At 45.1% G+C, this 14,703-nt stretch overlaps 1 protein-coding gene across 1 annotated transcript; it reads left to right on the top strand.

The window, feature by feature from the left end:
* Positions 1-526: 526 nt before the first annotated feature.
* On the top strand, positions 527-6,478 carry LOC139024382 (neurosecretory protein VGF-like). Its single transcript, XM_070439154.1, has 2 exons — positions 527-732; positions 4,359-6,478. Exon 2 carries the CDS (start codon positions 4,424-4,426, stop codon positions 6,452-6,454), a length of 2,031 nt encoding a protein of 676 aa, XP_070295255.1. The 5' UTR covers positions 527-732; positions 4,359-4,423; the 3' UTR covers positions 6,455-6,478.
* The last annotated feature ends 8,225 nt before the right edge of the window (positions 6,479-14,703 follow it).

Raw genomic sequence — 14,703 nt, 5'->3', positions numbered from 1 at the left:
GGGCCCTCAACCCCCCCAATTTGCTTTAAAACCACAACATTTTCTCTATGCCTCATGGCAAAAAGAAGGCGTCCACCAAATCTCGCTTAGGGCCCCCAAAAAATTAGGGTCGGCCCTGAATAACATGACGTCTGCCTGTCATATGACCCTGCATTCGCTTTGAAATCATACTTCGATATTCTGATATTGTCATAACAACCAAACCYCTGAATGCTCACACTGTGTCAGTATTCAGTTCACACAGGCTCCACATCTGGGGGAGAGAAACCTCCTATCTCCCTCTCCCCCCTCCAGCGGGAGAAATACTATTTCATTCACCCCGCTTCCGTTCATTCATCAGGGTACTGCAGTGTGGCAGAGCCAGAACGCTCGTTGGTTTGTTCGATCGAAGCTAAAATTCTTATCAATGAAAGCTTGCTGACGTCAATGGGGGGAAACGCTGACATCGGGTCACGTGGGCAGCGAGGGCGGACGTATAAAGACGCGGCGCTGTCCGCGGTTCTGAAAATACTCACTGAAACAGACACACACAACAACAGTAGGGATGGAAACCTAAAGCGAAAAATAACAAGTACTTTATACAGACGCTTCCGAACAATACAGAGCTTTATTTGTTTTAGGAAAACATTGGTGTATTGAGTTATAGAGTAGGAAGCTGAGTCAGGGAGAGGTTTGAGGAGTGACAGTATAACTACACCAGACTGCGCTTCTGGATTCATCACAAGACTCCAGGTAAGAAGGACAAACTTCTTCATAATTTCTTCATTTGAAAGTGATCAAAATGACTGACATGTAGCCTACAATTAAAAAAAGAAAGTGGTGGAAATCTAAATGGCCATTATAAATGTGTTACTGTTTGGGACATCCACCTTCCTTTTTGTTGGACATACTAGTTGAAACAAATACATTAGGAACAGAAATGTTGGTACACAAAGTTACAAAATAATTGTTTTAAGACAAAGCCCAATAGGAACTATGCAAAGCCTACAAGGAAATGGGTGTGGATTAGAATGATTTTGATGAGTTTGGCTAACGATTGTGATAATAATGTTGACAATGATTACCGGAGATGGTGATAATTGTCATATCATCATCATAACCATCATCATCATCATAGCGACGCTTCTCCCCAGTCTTCCATCACCATGGCATCACCAACTGCCAAAAATAAAGACAAAGGGTGAAAGTGACCCTTTAATGAGCCGCGTTTGGCTGCGTTAAAGAGTGGTTTTGCGCGTCAAATCAATGTTGATGCTGCTTTTAGAATATAGTTAGTTGAGCATCTTTTTTTATGTATATAAACACGAATTGCTTGTCTTTTTTTCTATACTCTCATGCATTCTCATGTTACTGTGGTTGTACAGTTCTTGCACTTTTAATTTTGAAGCAACAGAGAAATTTCACCGGGTCGTAGAAGCGTGGTGCAGAGCAGATTATGGCGAGATAGGGCTTCTTAAAATCGGATTACTAATGTATTTTGCGAGAGAGAGAGAAAGAGAGAGAGAGAGAGAGAGAGAGGCGGTTAAAATATGCTTTTTGATGACTGTACAAAGTGTAGCCTACCACACAGCTAAACTATTAAGTAGCCTATGACAAAGTGACTAATTAAAACTGCAAAGGATATACAATAATTGCAAGGTGATATAGATTATTGCTATACAGTTTGCACACACAGAGCTTTACATATTAGGAAAAATCAGTCTCAATGGGAAGAAAGTGAGATGGATGGTGCATCATCAGGCCAGGTCATTGTAGATTGTTTCCTAATCTCTCTGTGGATTACACTCATCCATCTGTGTTATAATGAGCGAGGGGTCAAACCTCAATACTGGTCCCAAATGGCACCCTCTTGACTATTTACTGCCCTATTGTTGACCAGGACCCATGGGGCTCTAGTCAAAAGTAGTGCACTATATTGGCAATAGGCTGAGCGTGCCATTGGGACGCACTTCAATGCGGCATCATGATCCTTTAATCTTGTAGGCCTATATCCCTTTTCAATCGCATCTAGATTCTATGACTATAAATAGCTGCAACGAATAAAGATTCGGTCCAGTGGTTAAATCCAATGGGGTTATGTTTGATATTGTTGCGGCTGTAATGGATTCGTATAAAGGAGATGATCAATTGTGATTGAATATCTGATCAATCTATTCGTGCTTTTTGTTGTATTTCTCAGAGACAGAAAAACATGAATCTTAAATCATTGTGCAGTTAGATTACGTCATTTATGGATCGATATTATACTGCATAGGCTACATACAATATGATCAATGTGAAATCTGTTGTTGCCATGGCCACAGATATAAACGATCTTACAAGTCTAACAATTTTGCTAATAGTTATCTGTAGCCCTATAGCGGCGTCGCGCCGAACGCGCCTTGGAACGCTTTCTTTCCGCGTTCACATGCGAAAGGCACATTAAAACTTGCAGCACTGCTCGAGACACTGAGACAATAAAGTTTTTGTTAGAAGAGTGGAGGCGCGAGAAAATATGTATAAAAAAAAAAAAACTGTACAGCATATGTCTAATCGAACAGTTTAACCCGAATCGACGAACGAGAGTTGTACTTATCTTGACACCTTCCAGTAAAAAGCCCACTGGTAGGCCTATATATTATGTGTAAGGGATAATCAATGAGGGGCTATGCGTTCTATGGAAAATAATGAATGACGCGGAAGGTGTTCCACAACGCGCTAGCGGAGTGGAACTGACCTTCCACAGAGTTGCATTATTTTCCAGATAACTCAGAGTCCCTAGTTGATKATATACCATGGGATATAATTGAACACATTTGCCATAAAAATGTGTTTATTTGCCGGTATAAATGTGTTCAACATCCACTAAAATAGCTAGCAAGTTTACTAGATAGCTACAGTAGTTGCCATGGTAACCAACCAAACAGACTTGGTAGTTTAGCTAACCAAAGCATCAGTTCTAGCTTGCTTGCTATCATGAAAATCGAATTCAACAATACTAACACTGTTTTCAATTCTACTTTTGCTTTCAAAAGCAGCTGAAACAAAACTTGTAAAAATGAAATATAGCCATCGAAATCTACCATGCAAATATATACCGTGCGTTATTTATAGGGGAACAATGCACGCTCTAGAATGCCCTTCAAGCCAATCAGAAAGGAGTATTCAACAACGCCATGGTATAAAGTAGTTTAGGCTGTAGAGCTGAGAAGTTACATTGAGGAAAAKCCAATTTGGACATGAAAGGTGTTGTTGTGAAAGCAAATAATGTGAGCCATGGAATTAAATGAATGGTTTATTACCATGAAAAGCAAGCATGCTCATTCACAGACACCCAGCCAAGTCTAGTTGTTTTAGCTTACCTTGCATATGAACATTTGATTCACTTTTGTTGCGGAGTGTTGCTTTTTGAACTGTGGTCCTCTGTAGCTCAGTTGGTAGCGCATGGTGCTGGCAATGTCCAGATAGAGGGTTTGATTCCTGGGACCACCCCATACGTAAAATTAATTCACACTTGACTGCAAGTCGCTTTGGATAAAAGCATCTGCTAAAATGTTATGTTACTAAATGTTGAGGGAAAGACATTGATAAACCATTTCAAACTGTGTCATACTAGTCGGCCATCTTGCGTGGGTCTCTATGTTATTTGTTGACCTGCACAGAGGGTGAATGAATRTAGTGGTTTACCTATTATATGTGTGATATTTATGGGGGGAAACATGTATAGACTACTGGTAGTGTCTAGGCTTACCAGATGGCTAGACTGTAAAAGACGATTCTGAGTTGCTTTCCACTAGTTACCACAGCCAGAATTGGCAATAGCATAATAATTAATGAAAGCAAAAATGTGCTTTTTGGACTTAATTTAAAGATTAAGGTTAGGCATAAGGTTAGCAGTGTGGTTAATTAAGGTTAGGGTTAGGTTTAAAATCACATTTTAAACAGATAAATTGTATATTTAGTGACAACCTAAATTGAGAAATGTTTTCACTGCTAGATGAGTTTTGACTTTGACTACTCCACTTGGGCTCTTTTCTTTGGTTCACGTCATCATTCCTTTACACAGGCCAACTCACTTCCAGCAATACATTTCACTTTAATGCTGTGAGCTAATGGTTTAATTGGCAATGAAACTACCTAGTTTAAAAAGAGGAGAGAACCTCAACTGAACTGTATACGGTATAGTTTCATTAAACCACAAAACAATTTGTATCATCCCTGTAAAACCTTTCACTATAGATAAACACTTTACATTGTACAGGGGGAGGGGATTCCATAGAATTAAAATTCTATATTAGTTCACCAATTTTTATCATCCTAACATAAATCTCTCTCGCTCTGTCTCTCTCTCTCCCTCCTCTCTCCCCATTTCTTTCCAGGCACATCACCTTCCCTCGCCCCCCGTCCGTCCGTCCGTCCGTCCGTCCGTCCGTTCTGTGTGGTCATGACGCAGAGCCAATTCGCCACAAGTGCCCTTATCCTACTGGTCATCCTGCTGGGACTCACCCTAACCCTTCCGCCTGCCACCTCCGCCCCTGTGCCGACCGAGACACACAGCCCCAGCGACAGCCATGCTCCTCCGCCTCCTGGGCTTAGGCTACCCGAGGGAGAAATGGATGTGCGGGAAGGGAAGAAGGGCGGACTTCCACGGAGAGAGAGAGCAGAGGAGGAGGAAGAGGAGGGTGAGCTTTTCGGAGACATGGACCCCAAAACATTAGCGGCCGTTCTGCTGGAGGCGATGAATAAGCCGCACGGGGAGAGGATGAACGGAGGCGTGGAGGATGGTAGGAAGGATGAGGAGAGAGGAGAGGAGGAGGRGGGAGAAAGGCAAGAGGAGAAGGGAGAGGAGGTGAGAGCTGCGTTGGAGGAGGGAGTGGACCGAGACAGGGACGGTCGAGAGGAACTCGAGTTGGTGATGGCCGCCGCTGCAGAGCAGGGCACGGAGGAGCGACAGAGGGAGGAGGAGGAAGAGAGGAAGAGAGCACAGGAGGAGGAAGAAAGACTAACAGAGAAGGTGACTAGCCGTACCACCAGCCAGACTGTTCCTGTGAAGGAGAAACAACCTCCGACGGTAGAAGGAAGAGGGGAGGAGGTTGGAGTAAAGGAGGTAGGGGCCAGAGAGAAGGCGCAGAAGGGACCTCCCACCTCCCAGGAGATCCAACAAGAGGAGCAGGAGCAGCTAAGCCCAGAGGAGGTGCAGAACCTTCAAACCATGTTGGAGGAACTACAGAACTACAACACAGCCAACAAGAGAGAGMGGGAGTCTCAGGCCCAGGAGCAGAGAGAGAGGGAGAGCAGGGGCTACAACCAACATGACACAGACCAAGCCCTGATGGACAACCAGATAAAACCTAAATCGAAGGGAGGATATCCACTAGCCATGTCCAAAAAGAAGCTCAAATGGCAGGAGGAGACTCAGAAAGCCCTGAACATGCCCACCTATAGAGGAGGCAACTTCATGGACCACTTTGACGACAATCTGGCTCACCAAACGGCTGAGGATGAGGAGGATGATGAGGGAGACGAAGAGGAGGAGGAGGTGTTGAGCCCCCAGGAAGAGGAGAGGAGAGCGAAGGAGGAGCAGGAGGAGGTCAGGAGGCAGGCGAAGGAGGCGCAGAGGGCCAAAGCTGAGGAGGAGAAGTTGGCGGATATCGCCTCAGACATGCTCCTGCAGTACATGGTTAAACAGGACAAAGGGAAGTACTCCAACCAGAACAAGAAGACCCTGCTGTCCAACGCAGCCGAGGACAAGCGCTCCGATGAGGAGGTGGTCAGCGAGGATGACGATATTGATCCTCAGACCATCGATAAGCTCATCGAAATCTCCAGTAAACTCCACCTCCCAGCAGACGACATTGTCGACATCATCAGTGACGTCGAGAAGAAGAAGAAGAAAGACACTCCTGAGATGTTACCCTGGCAACGACCCCAGCAACGACCCCTAGTTCCCCCAGCAGCCCCCGCCTTCGACACCCAGCCTTCGACCCCACRCAATCCCACCCTGAATCAGCCTTCTCCAGCCATCAACCCCCTCAAGGCCTGGTTCATGGACATATCCTCCTCAAAACAAGACCCAAACGTCTGGATCAAACCGCGACACAAGTCCTTTCGGACCTCCTCCAACTACCCTGCCTATCCCTTCTACCAACAGAGGCCTTACCGAGGGTACTACCCCCTCTACTTCCCCCCTCCCAAGCCCAAACCTCGCTACTACGCCAAATCCTCCCTCAATGACCTCCTGTCGAATTCTCTGGACTACGACTCTGACTTCCCCCCCAAGAGGAGGTACCGTCCCTGGGTACAACCCCGCCCAAGGAATCCCCCCGTGGCTCTCCGGCAGAAGCTCTACTACCCCAAATACCTCCTCCCCTCACACCCCCGGACATACAACCACCTCCCCATCCCCATGGCCAAACCCCGGTCGTCGCCTCCCTGGGGTCAGGTTCAGCCTCGACGCCGGCATGTGTTCTACTAATTCACTGCACAAGCGCCCCCAGCGCCTCTAGTGACCCGGGACCAAGATTTTTATGGGATGCAGGGGTTGGGCAGCAGCAGCAAGACAGTGACGAAGACCTGGAGAACTACATTCAACAGGTCTTTATGAAACCCAGACCCAGAATGTATCAGTGAAGGGAGAGGAGAGAAAAGAAGAGGAGCGCGAGAGAGAGAGAGAGAGAAAGAGAGAGAGAGAGAGAGAGAGAAAGAAGAGGGAGCGGAGAGAGAAGAGAGAGAGAGAGAGAAAGAGAGAGAGAGAGAGCTAGAGGTAACAATGGAATGTATATTTTTCTCACTTACTTTTGATTTTGTTTTTGGGTTGAGTCTCGTGTCTTTTTAATGTTTAGCTAGATTTTTGGTCGAAAAGCAACACAAAAATGTAATTAGCGGGGGGGGGGGGGGGGGGGGGGGGGGGGGGCTTTCCTTTCGCCTGTGAGTATAAAACAAACTTGCAGATAGAAGAGAGAGATATAGGAGGAGACATCCATTCATTCATTCCTCCACTTTGGAAGATCACATGAGAAACTGAGGGTCGTTGTCCAAAATGACTTTAAGAGGGGCACAAAACCAACCGTGTTTAGAACTATAAAACATACAGAACTCTCCAATGGAACTCCCGGCTCTCACCATGTCATCATGGAATCCTGACGGATATGAGGGAGCATCAGCATCATTCAGAGGACATTAAACATTGAGGGTGATTCCCAGATAGTCCCCTATTCCTTATGTAGTGTAGAGTTCTAGGGGCCCTGGTCATCTACTACATAGGTAATAGGGTGCCATTTATGAAGCAGCCCGACAGCCATGTTGCCCGTCATTCCAAACTTTAGAGTTTTGTAGTTGTTAACAAATACGCAGATGTCAATGTTTGGAACCAAAACGTGCAGTCAAACATGTTTATATTCCAAAAGACTAGCCATTGCTATTGGAGCAGAGGCCCCATCGATATTAAGCCTTACCAACATGTGTGTTAGGTTTTATTATTAAATTAGCATTTACATGATCGTTCTAGTTATACATCATTGTTTGTAGAAAATTAAACTTGTAAAAAAAGATTGAATTGCACCTTTTCAAGAACTCACAGATACAAGCAGTTAATCTGAAGGAATGAGGAGAAAAACTCACCATTATTCCATTGATACCCTTGATAAGCTGCCATGGCATATGCAGTSCAAGACAGTCAATATTGACCAAATATGTTTTCTTTTGTATTTTTTTCCCATTTGAGTGTTACTTGTCTGTTTTTATCAATTCTGTTTTGTTTTTTGTCATAATATTTTTTGCGTAATGTTTGATTTTAATGTAAATTGCCCTTCTGCAGACAATGATGATTTTATTTCTGTATTTATAATGTACTTTATTTAGATTTTTTTTTACAAAGCAGTGCTAAGATTTACATATTCATACATTCCAAATATTTGTAAGACAAAGTGATTTTAATGAAAAGAAGTTGAAAATACTGAAATACAGTTTTATATTGCCTTATTATTATGAATTCCCCCTCATCTTGCTAAAGGCGGTCAGCTTTGTTAAGGGGGTAGAATTTAATAGAGTGACGCTCTTGTAGGGAGTAAAATGGGGTTGTGATCTCAATTCCATTCGATCTCAAGTCGATTCAGAGAATGAATTAGAATATTCGATTCACAAATAGAAAAACGGTATGGGGATTTTTCAATGAAACTGACTTGAGTTGGAAAGGAATCTTCCCTCGCTCCCGATGAATGACTGATATGAGAAGAGAAAAGGGAAAATAAAACAACTGAAAAGGTCAAGGATATTCACTCTGTGCTACCATAGAGAAACAAATATGGCTCTGTTTATGCCTTTAGAGGCTGCAGAGAGGACCGGGATTCAGAATCTCACAGGTGTTACAGGAAATCAATATCTAATCACCTCCAAATACTTACTCATTTAATATTGCCTTGGGAACCAAACCCCAACAAACTCCCGTTTTGTCACGTTTACCCGCTCAAGTCTTCAACTAACCATGTGGCAATCTCATAGCCGAGACAAGGTGTGCATCCCAAATGGATCTCTATTCCCTTCATAGTGCACTATTTTTGACCAGAGCTCTATCGGCACTGGTCAAAAGTAGTGCACTGCACAATATAGTGAAAAGGGTACCATTTGGGACGAACCCATTGGCCATAGCTCAATCAAACACAGCATAGACAATSTCAAAGTGAAACCATTTTCAATGTGACTGACGCCACAGACGCTAGCGAAAAATCCCTTATTTTACAGAATAGATGAGGGGAGAAACACTGGGGGAACATTGGGAGTGGTGTTTGATATGTGTGTTCCGCTTGACTGAGATTTAGACTTGGCACCTTATTCCCTACATAGTGCACTACCTTTGATTAAAGAAATGGCACCTTATTCCCTACATAGTGCACTACCTTTGATTAAAGAAATGGCACCTTATTCCGTACATAGTGCACTACTTTTGATCAAGGCCCGTAGGGCACTATTGGTAATAGTGTGTCATTTAGGACGCACCCTTGTGACTGTTCCAGTTCGTTGAAATGAACTCATTGCCATTTGATATTTGAACGGGTTCAGCGTTTACTAGGAACACTGATCAAAGGGGACAGACTCACCCTTCAAAACCTGGTACTCAATACTGAAGTTCCCTAACTGTGAGGTATCTGCTTTAGGAGAAAAAGAGAGCGAGAGATGTTAAAGAAAGTCATGAAAGTAGGGAGGGACCTAAAACGTTAATTACATTTTGAAACATTTTTTAAAAAATTTTTTGACCAAGGGACAAAAAGATAGGGAGGGAAATAGAAAGGGTTGGGGATGATTGAAGAGAGAGAGAGAGAAAGAAAGACAGACAGAAGACAGTTTCTGCTGCATGTACCTGCATCTAAAATGTGTTGCTTCTTTTTGATGAACTTAACAAGCATTGAAAAAAAGTATAAAAAAAATCTAAAATAGCTAAAAGATGACTTTATAGACGTATGACGTACCAGATATAAAACCCTGTTGAAGTCTTGTACGAGGATGTTGTTCTGATCTATGTACTCTATGTCTAGCTGTACCTTGTATCTATATCGTAATAAACATGCGTATTGCTGATTGTAAATAACCGCATGTATCCATGATGACTAGTTTTGCTACACAGAGAGAAAGAAATAAAATCAACTATTTTTTATTATGAAACTGAAATGCCTTTTTTTTTTTACAACTCTTTTTTAGTAGACATTTTGTGAAGTTATATTTTCAGACGACACCTTTGCTTCCGTTTCCTACCTATCATACGGCAGCAATAATGGGGGACCACGATAGCAGTGGTGCGTGCACAGTTTGCTTTTTGCCCTAGCACTACACACCTGATTCAAATCATCAAAGCTTGATGAGTTGATCATTTGAATCAGGTGTGTAGTGCTAGGGCAAAAACAACAACCTGTACACCCCTTTGGGTCCCCAGGAYCAGGATTGAGAACCACTGCACTATAGGGTTGCAAAATGAACTTTAAAAAAACAAAAGTAGGTGGGATGATTTACAGAAATCCTGGTAGGAGGATCCGGATGTCCTGCTTATTCCATCCTGAATCCAGGAATCTTCCAACTGGGAATTCTGGGAATTTTGGGAAAGTTAACTGAATTTTGCAACCCAACCTGTGTGATCTGTTACTTTTTATAATGTACAGTATACAGGCCAACTCAGCTACTGCAGCCATAGAATGTACAGTATACAGGCCAACTCAGCTACTGCAGCCATAGAATGTACAGTACACAGGCCAACTCAGCTACTGCAGGCATAGAATGTACAGTATACAGGCCAACTCAGCTACTGCAGGCATAGAATGTACAGTATACAGGCCAACTCAGCTACTGCAGGCATAGAATTTACAGTATACAGGCCAACTCAGCTACTGCTGCCATAGAATGTAGCAGTGACAGGCCAATCGCTACTGCGCCCATAGAATGTCAGTTCATACAGGCCAACTCAGCTACTGCTCCAGAGAGACTGATACAGAAACTTCAGACACGATAGAGTTCATCATAACCAGCCAACCTCAGCTACGTGCAGGCATAGTAAACTACAGTCAAGCAGGCCAACTCAGCTACTGCAGCCAGTAGAAATGTCGTATAAAGCAGCCAACTAGCTACTGCGCACTTCTTTTCCGTTCATAACACGACTAGCTCACAGTCACTGCCTGAGGACTTACAGCAATCAAGCGCAACACACCACTGCAGTCCATCTCGTATCTGATTGCGGCGGCACGAGGAGGATGGAACGGCAAGAAGGAGGAGGAAGGATGAAGAAAGGGCTGGAAGGAGAAAGGGGAGTGGAAGGAGAGGGGGGGAATGGAAGGAGAAACGGTGGGGATGGAAGGGGAAGGGGGGATGAAGGCAGAGGGGTGGACTGAGAAGGGAGATAAGGAAGGAGAAGATGCGGAGGGAGGAAGGAGAAGGAGGAGGAAGGAGAGGGAGGAGAGTGGAAGGGGATGAAGGGAGAAGGGGGATGAGTGAAGGAAGCAGTGTGGAGATTAGGGAGAAGGCAGAAGGGAGATGATAGAACGACCGGCAAGTAGAGGGATACAAAGAGATGAAGAAAAAGGTGTTGCTTTGATAAAACAGCTCCCCTAAGGAGACGAATGAGACAGGAAGGTGGGATAGAGGGAAGATGAAGGGAAGAAGCTTGGTGTGTGTGTGCTGTGTTGTAGTGTGTGTGTTCAGGGAGTTGTTAAGAGGTTAAATTGGTGATCAGAGGAAAGGTTGATCACTGCTCACTGGGGAAATGGACACACACACACACACACACACACACACACAAGCAGAAGAAGAAGGGAGGGAGAGGAGAAAGAGGTGGAAGGAGAGAAGGGAGAAGTCATATCAGACTACATGTACCGACAAAGCCCCGCGGTGGTGCTGCGATGTCTGGGACCTACCACTGTTACTGGGGAGGGTCAAACATGCATCCCTGCCACGCTTAGATCCAGAGCACAGGGCTTTGATCCCAGTAACGAGTGCCCGTTTCCCCCTTGTTGAACAGGTGGGATGCCCCCCCTGGAGCCTTCTGGAGCTAAGAAATCTGATGGAGACTCATGCTGTCAAAGGTTATTCAATAATTTGGCTAGGGTGGCATGGGATACATGGATGGGTGAAGTGGGTTCTGTGTGTGTGAGAGAATGATAATAATAATAATAACGATGACTATCAGAAACAAACAAAAGGAATATAAATAGTCTAAATAAAGAGATCGATTAAAAATAAATGAGAGAATGAAAGTGAAGAGAGGATAGATGGAAGGAGGAAGGTGGGAGGGATGTGGGGATGAGATGAGAGGGGGATGGAGAGAAGGAGGGATGAGAAGAGCAGAAGGGAGGGAGGGATGGGGTAAGAGGGGGAAGAAAGGAAAAGAGCAGAGAAGGATGAAGGGAAGAAGATAAGGAGAAAGGAGAGGAAAGGAGAGGTTGATGACTGCAGCCAGCTCACGGAGGGATAGCAGCAGTGATTCATTGGTCATGTGACTCCCCCCCTCCCTCTGTCCTCCCTCTGTCCTCCATCCCTCCCTTCTCTCCTCTGCTGGGTGAGTCATCCTTCGCTCCTCCATGTTCATGCAGAACCACTGCAGAACCCTCAGGCAGCCACACACACACACACAAAGTGCAGACAGCATGCGCACAGTCAGGCACACTCACACAGAGACACATACATACTGCAGTCCACTGGTGTGCGTGGCCAAAGAGCTCTATTTTCACGTCATCTCCGAATAGCGCCGGTTCCAACCGAAGTGCCAGTGCCGTTCACCAAACTCCAGGTGCTGGTGGTCAGAGCTCTTTGGCCACGCATACCAGTGGTGGGTTTAGTGTTGTAAAACAGAAGCCTATACAGAAACACGACCTCACACCTACCGTAAAATATGGTGGTGGATCTTTGATTTTATGGGGCTGTTTTGCTTCCACTGGTCCTGGGGCCCTTGTTAAGGTCAACGGCATCATGAACTTTACGCAGTACCACCAAATCGACATTTTGCAACAGCCATCTCAGTCCCTGAACTTGAAGCCCATTGAAAACCTGTGGTTTGAATTGAAGAGGACAGTCCATAAGAACAGATGAAGGACATCAAAGATCTGGAAAGATTCTGTATGGAGGAGTGGTCAAAGATCCCTCCAAATGTGTTCTCCAATCTCATAAAATATTTTTGTAAAAGGCGCAGTGTCATTATCCTTGCAAGGAGAGTGTGCTAGAGTAATGAAAACAGAGGCACCAATAATTGATCACTATCTTTTAAATGTCTTTTTGGCATTACTTCTTAAACAAAATCTCTTCCTCTTACAATTGTATTAGTATAAAATAGAATTTCCTAATTTTTCCCTCAGTATTTGTATTATGTATTTTATAGTATTTTTTGCTGATCTTTATCAAAGGTGGTAATAACTCTGGACCTGACTAATGTAACAGAGTAGATCCGGTCCAGTCCAACCAGCTACATATAGTTCATCTGGTATAACCAGCCACAGCCAGGCCATATTAGGACATGATACATACAAATGGAATACACACCCACATAATCAAAAACAGACCTCTCTCTCTTTCTTTCCCTCTCTCGCTCTCATGTTTTTTTCTCCTTCAGTCCCTCTCTCTCTCTCACACACACGACCTGCATTATTATTTGTGATATACTCCCAGTCATTTTCCATCTCTGTGTACTGATGATGTATTGATGGTGTGCATCCCAAATGGCACCCTATTCCCTATGTAGTGCCCGCTACAGTGCACTACTTTTGACCAGGGCCCATAGGTAAAAGTAGTGCACTATGTAGGGAATAGGGTGCCGTTTGGGACACAATCAGATGGAAAACAGAATGGAGCATTTTAACATTCTATGTTTATTTCAGGGCCCCATACCGTCACCAAGGATAATAGCTTTCTCAAAAAAGGTCTGGGCTAATCACTGCCATTTAGAAGAGAAGGATGGCGGTAGGGCGGGAATCTGCGAAAGAGGTGAGGGAGGAGGAGAGGAAGAGGAAATGAGAAGAGGAAGAGGGGAGGTCAGGAAGAGATGGGGGGGGGCCGTCAGGAGGAGGGGAAGTCAGGAGGAGGAGGAGAGTTCACCAACCTCACATCATACAGGACAGTCTGGGAATGCAGCACGGCTCAAATTATCAGCCTGTGTGTTGTGTGTGTGTTGTGTGTGTGTGTGTGTGGGGTACTGTATTTCCATTGCAAATCTGAGAGCCCTTTCCTGCCTACTCTGATACTAAGCCACACCAACCTTTGTTACCGACACACACACCCCTCCTCTCCCTCACTACGCTCTCTCCAAGTCTTGTGAACCGACACACACACCCCTCTCTCCTCACTACGCTCTCTCCAAGGCTTTGACCACACACACACCCCCTCTCTCCCTCACTAGCGCTCTCTCCAAGTCTTTGGAACCGACACACACCCCTCTCTCCCTCACTACGCTCTCTCCAAGTCTTGGAACCGACACACACACCCCCTCTCTCCTCACTAGCGCTCTCTCAAGCTTTGGAACCGACACACACACCCCCTCTCTCCCTCACTACGCTCTCTCCAAGTCTTTGGACCACACACACCCCTCTCTCCCTCACTAGCGCTCTCTCCAAGCCTTTGAACCGACACACAACCCCTCTCTCCCTCACTAGCGCTCTCTCCAAGCCTTAACCACACACACACCCCTCTCTCCTCACTACGCTCTCTCCAAGCCTTGCGGTACTGTAATGGCTTGCTGAAATAACACAGCATTAAAGATGCAAATACAGAGGGTTAGAGAGAGTATTTGGCTGTGGGGAGCCAAGTAGGCCATGTGAGGTTGAGAGGTATCTGCTGTGGGGGACCAAGTAGGACCATGTGGTTAGAGAGAGGTACTGGCTGTGAGGAGCCAAGTAGGACCATGTTGGTTAGAGAGAGTATCTGGCTGTGGGGAGCCAAGTAAACCATGTGTGGGTTAGAGAGAGGTATCTGGCTTGGGGAGCCAAGTAGGACCATGTGTGGTTAGAGAGAGGTATCTGCTGTGGGGAGCCAAGTCGGACCATGTGTGGGTTAGAGAGAGGTATCTGCTGTGGGGAGCAAGTAGGACCATGTGTGGGTTAGAGAAGGTATCTGCTGTGGAGGAGCCAAGTAGGACCATGTGTGGGTTAGAGAGAGGTATCGGCTGTGGGAGCCAAGTAGGACCATGTGTGGGTTAGAGAAGTATCTGGCTGTGGGGGAGCCAAGTAGGACCATGTGTGGGTTAGAGAGAGGTATCTGGCT

The sequence above is a fragment of the Salvelinus sp. IW2-2015 genome, unplaced genomic scaffold, assembly GCF_002910315.2.
Source record: "Salvelinus sp. IW2-2015 unplaced genomic scaffold, ASM291031v2 Un_scaffold1440, whole genome shotgun sequence".
In the NCBI taxonomy this organism is placed as follows: Eukaryota; Metazoa; Chordata; class Actinopteri; order Salmoniformes; family Salmonidae; genus Salvelinus; species Salvelinus sp. IW2-2015.
Note: the sequence above shows the minus strand (reverse complement) of the source record. Positions and strands in the feature narration are given on the sequence as shown.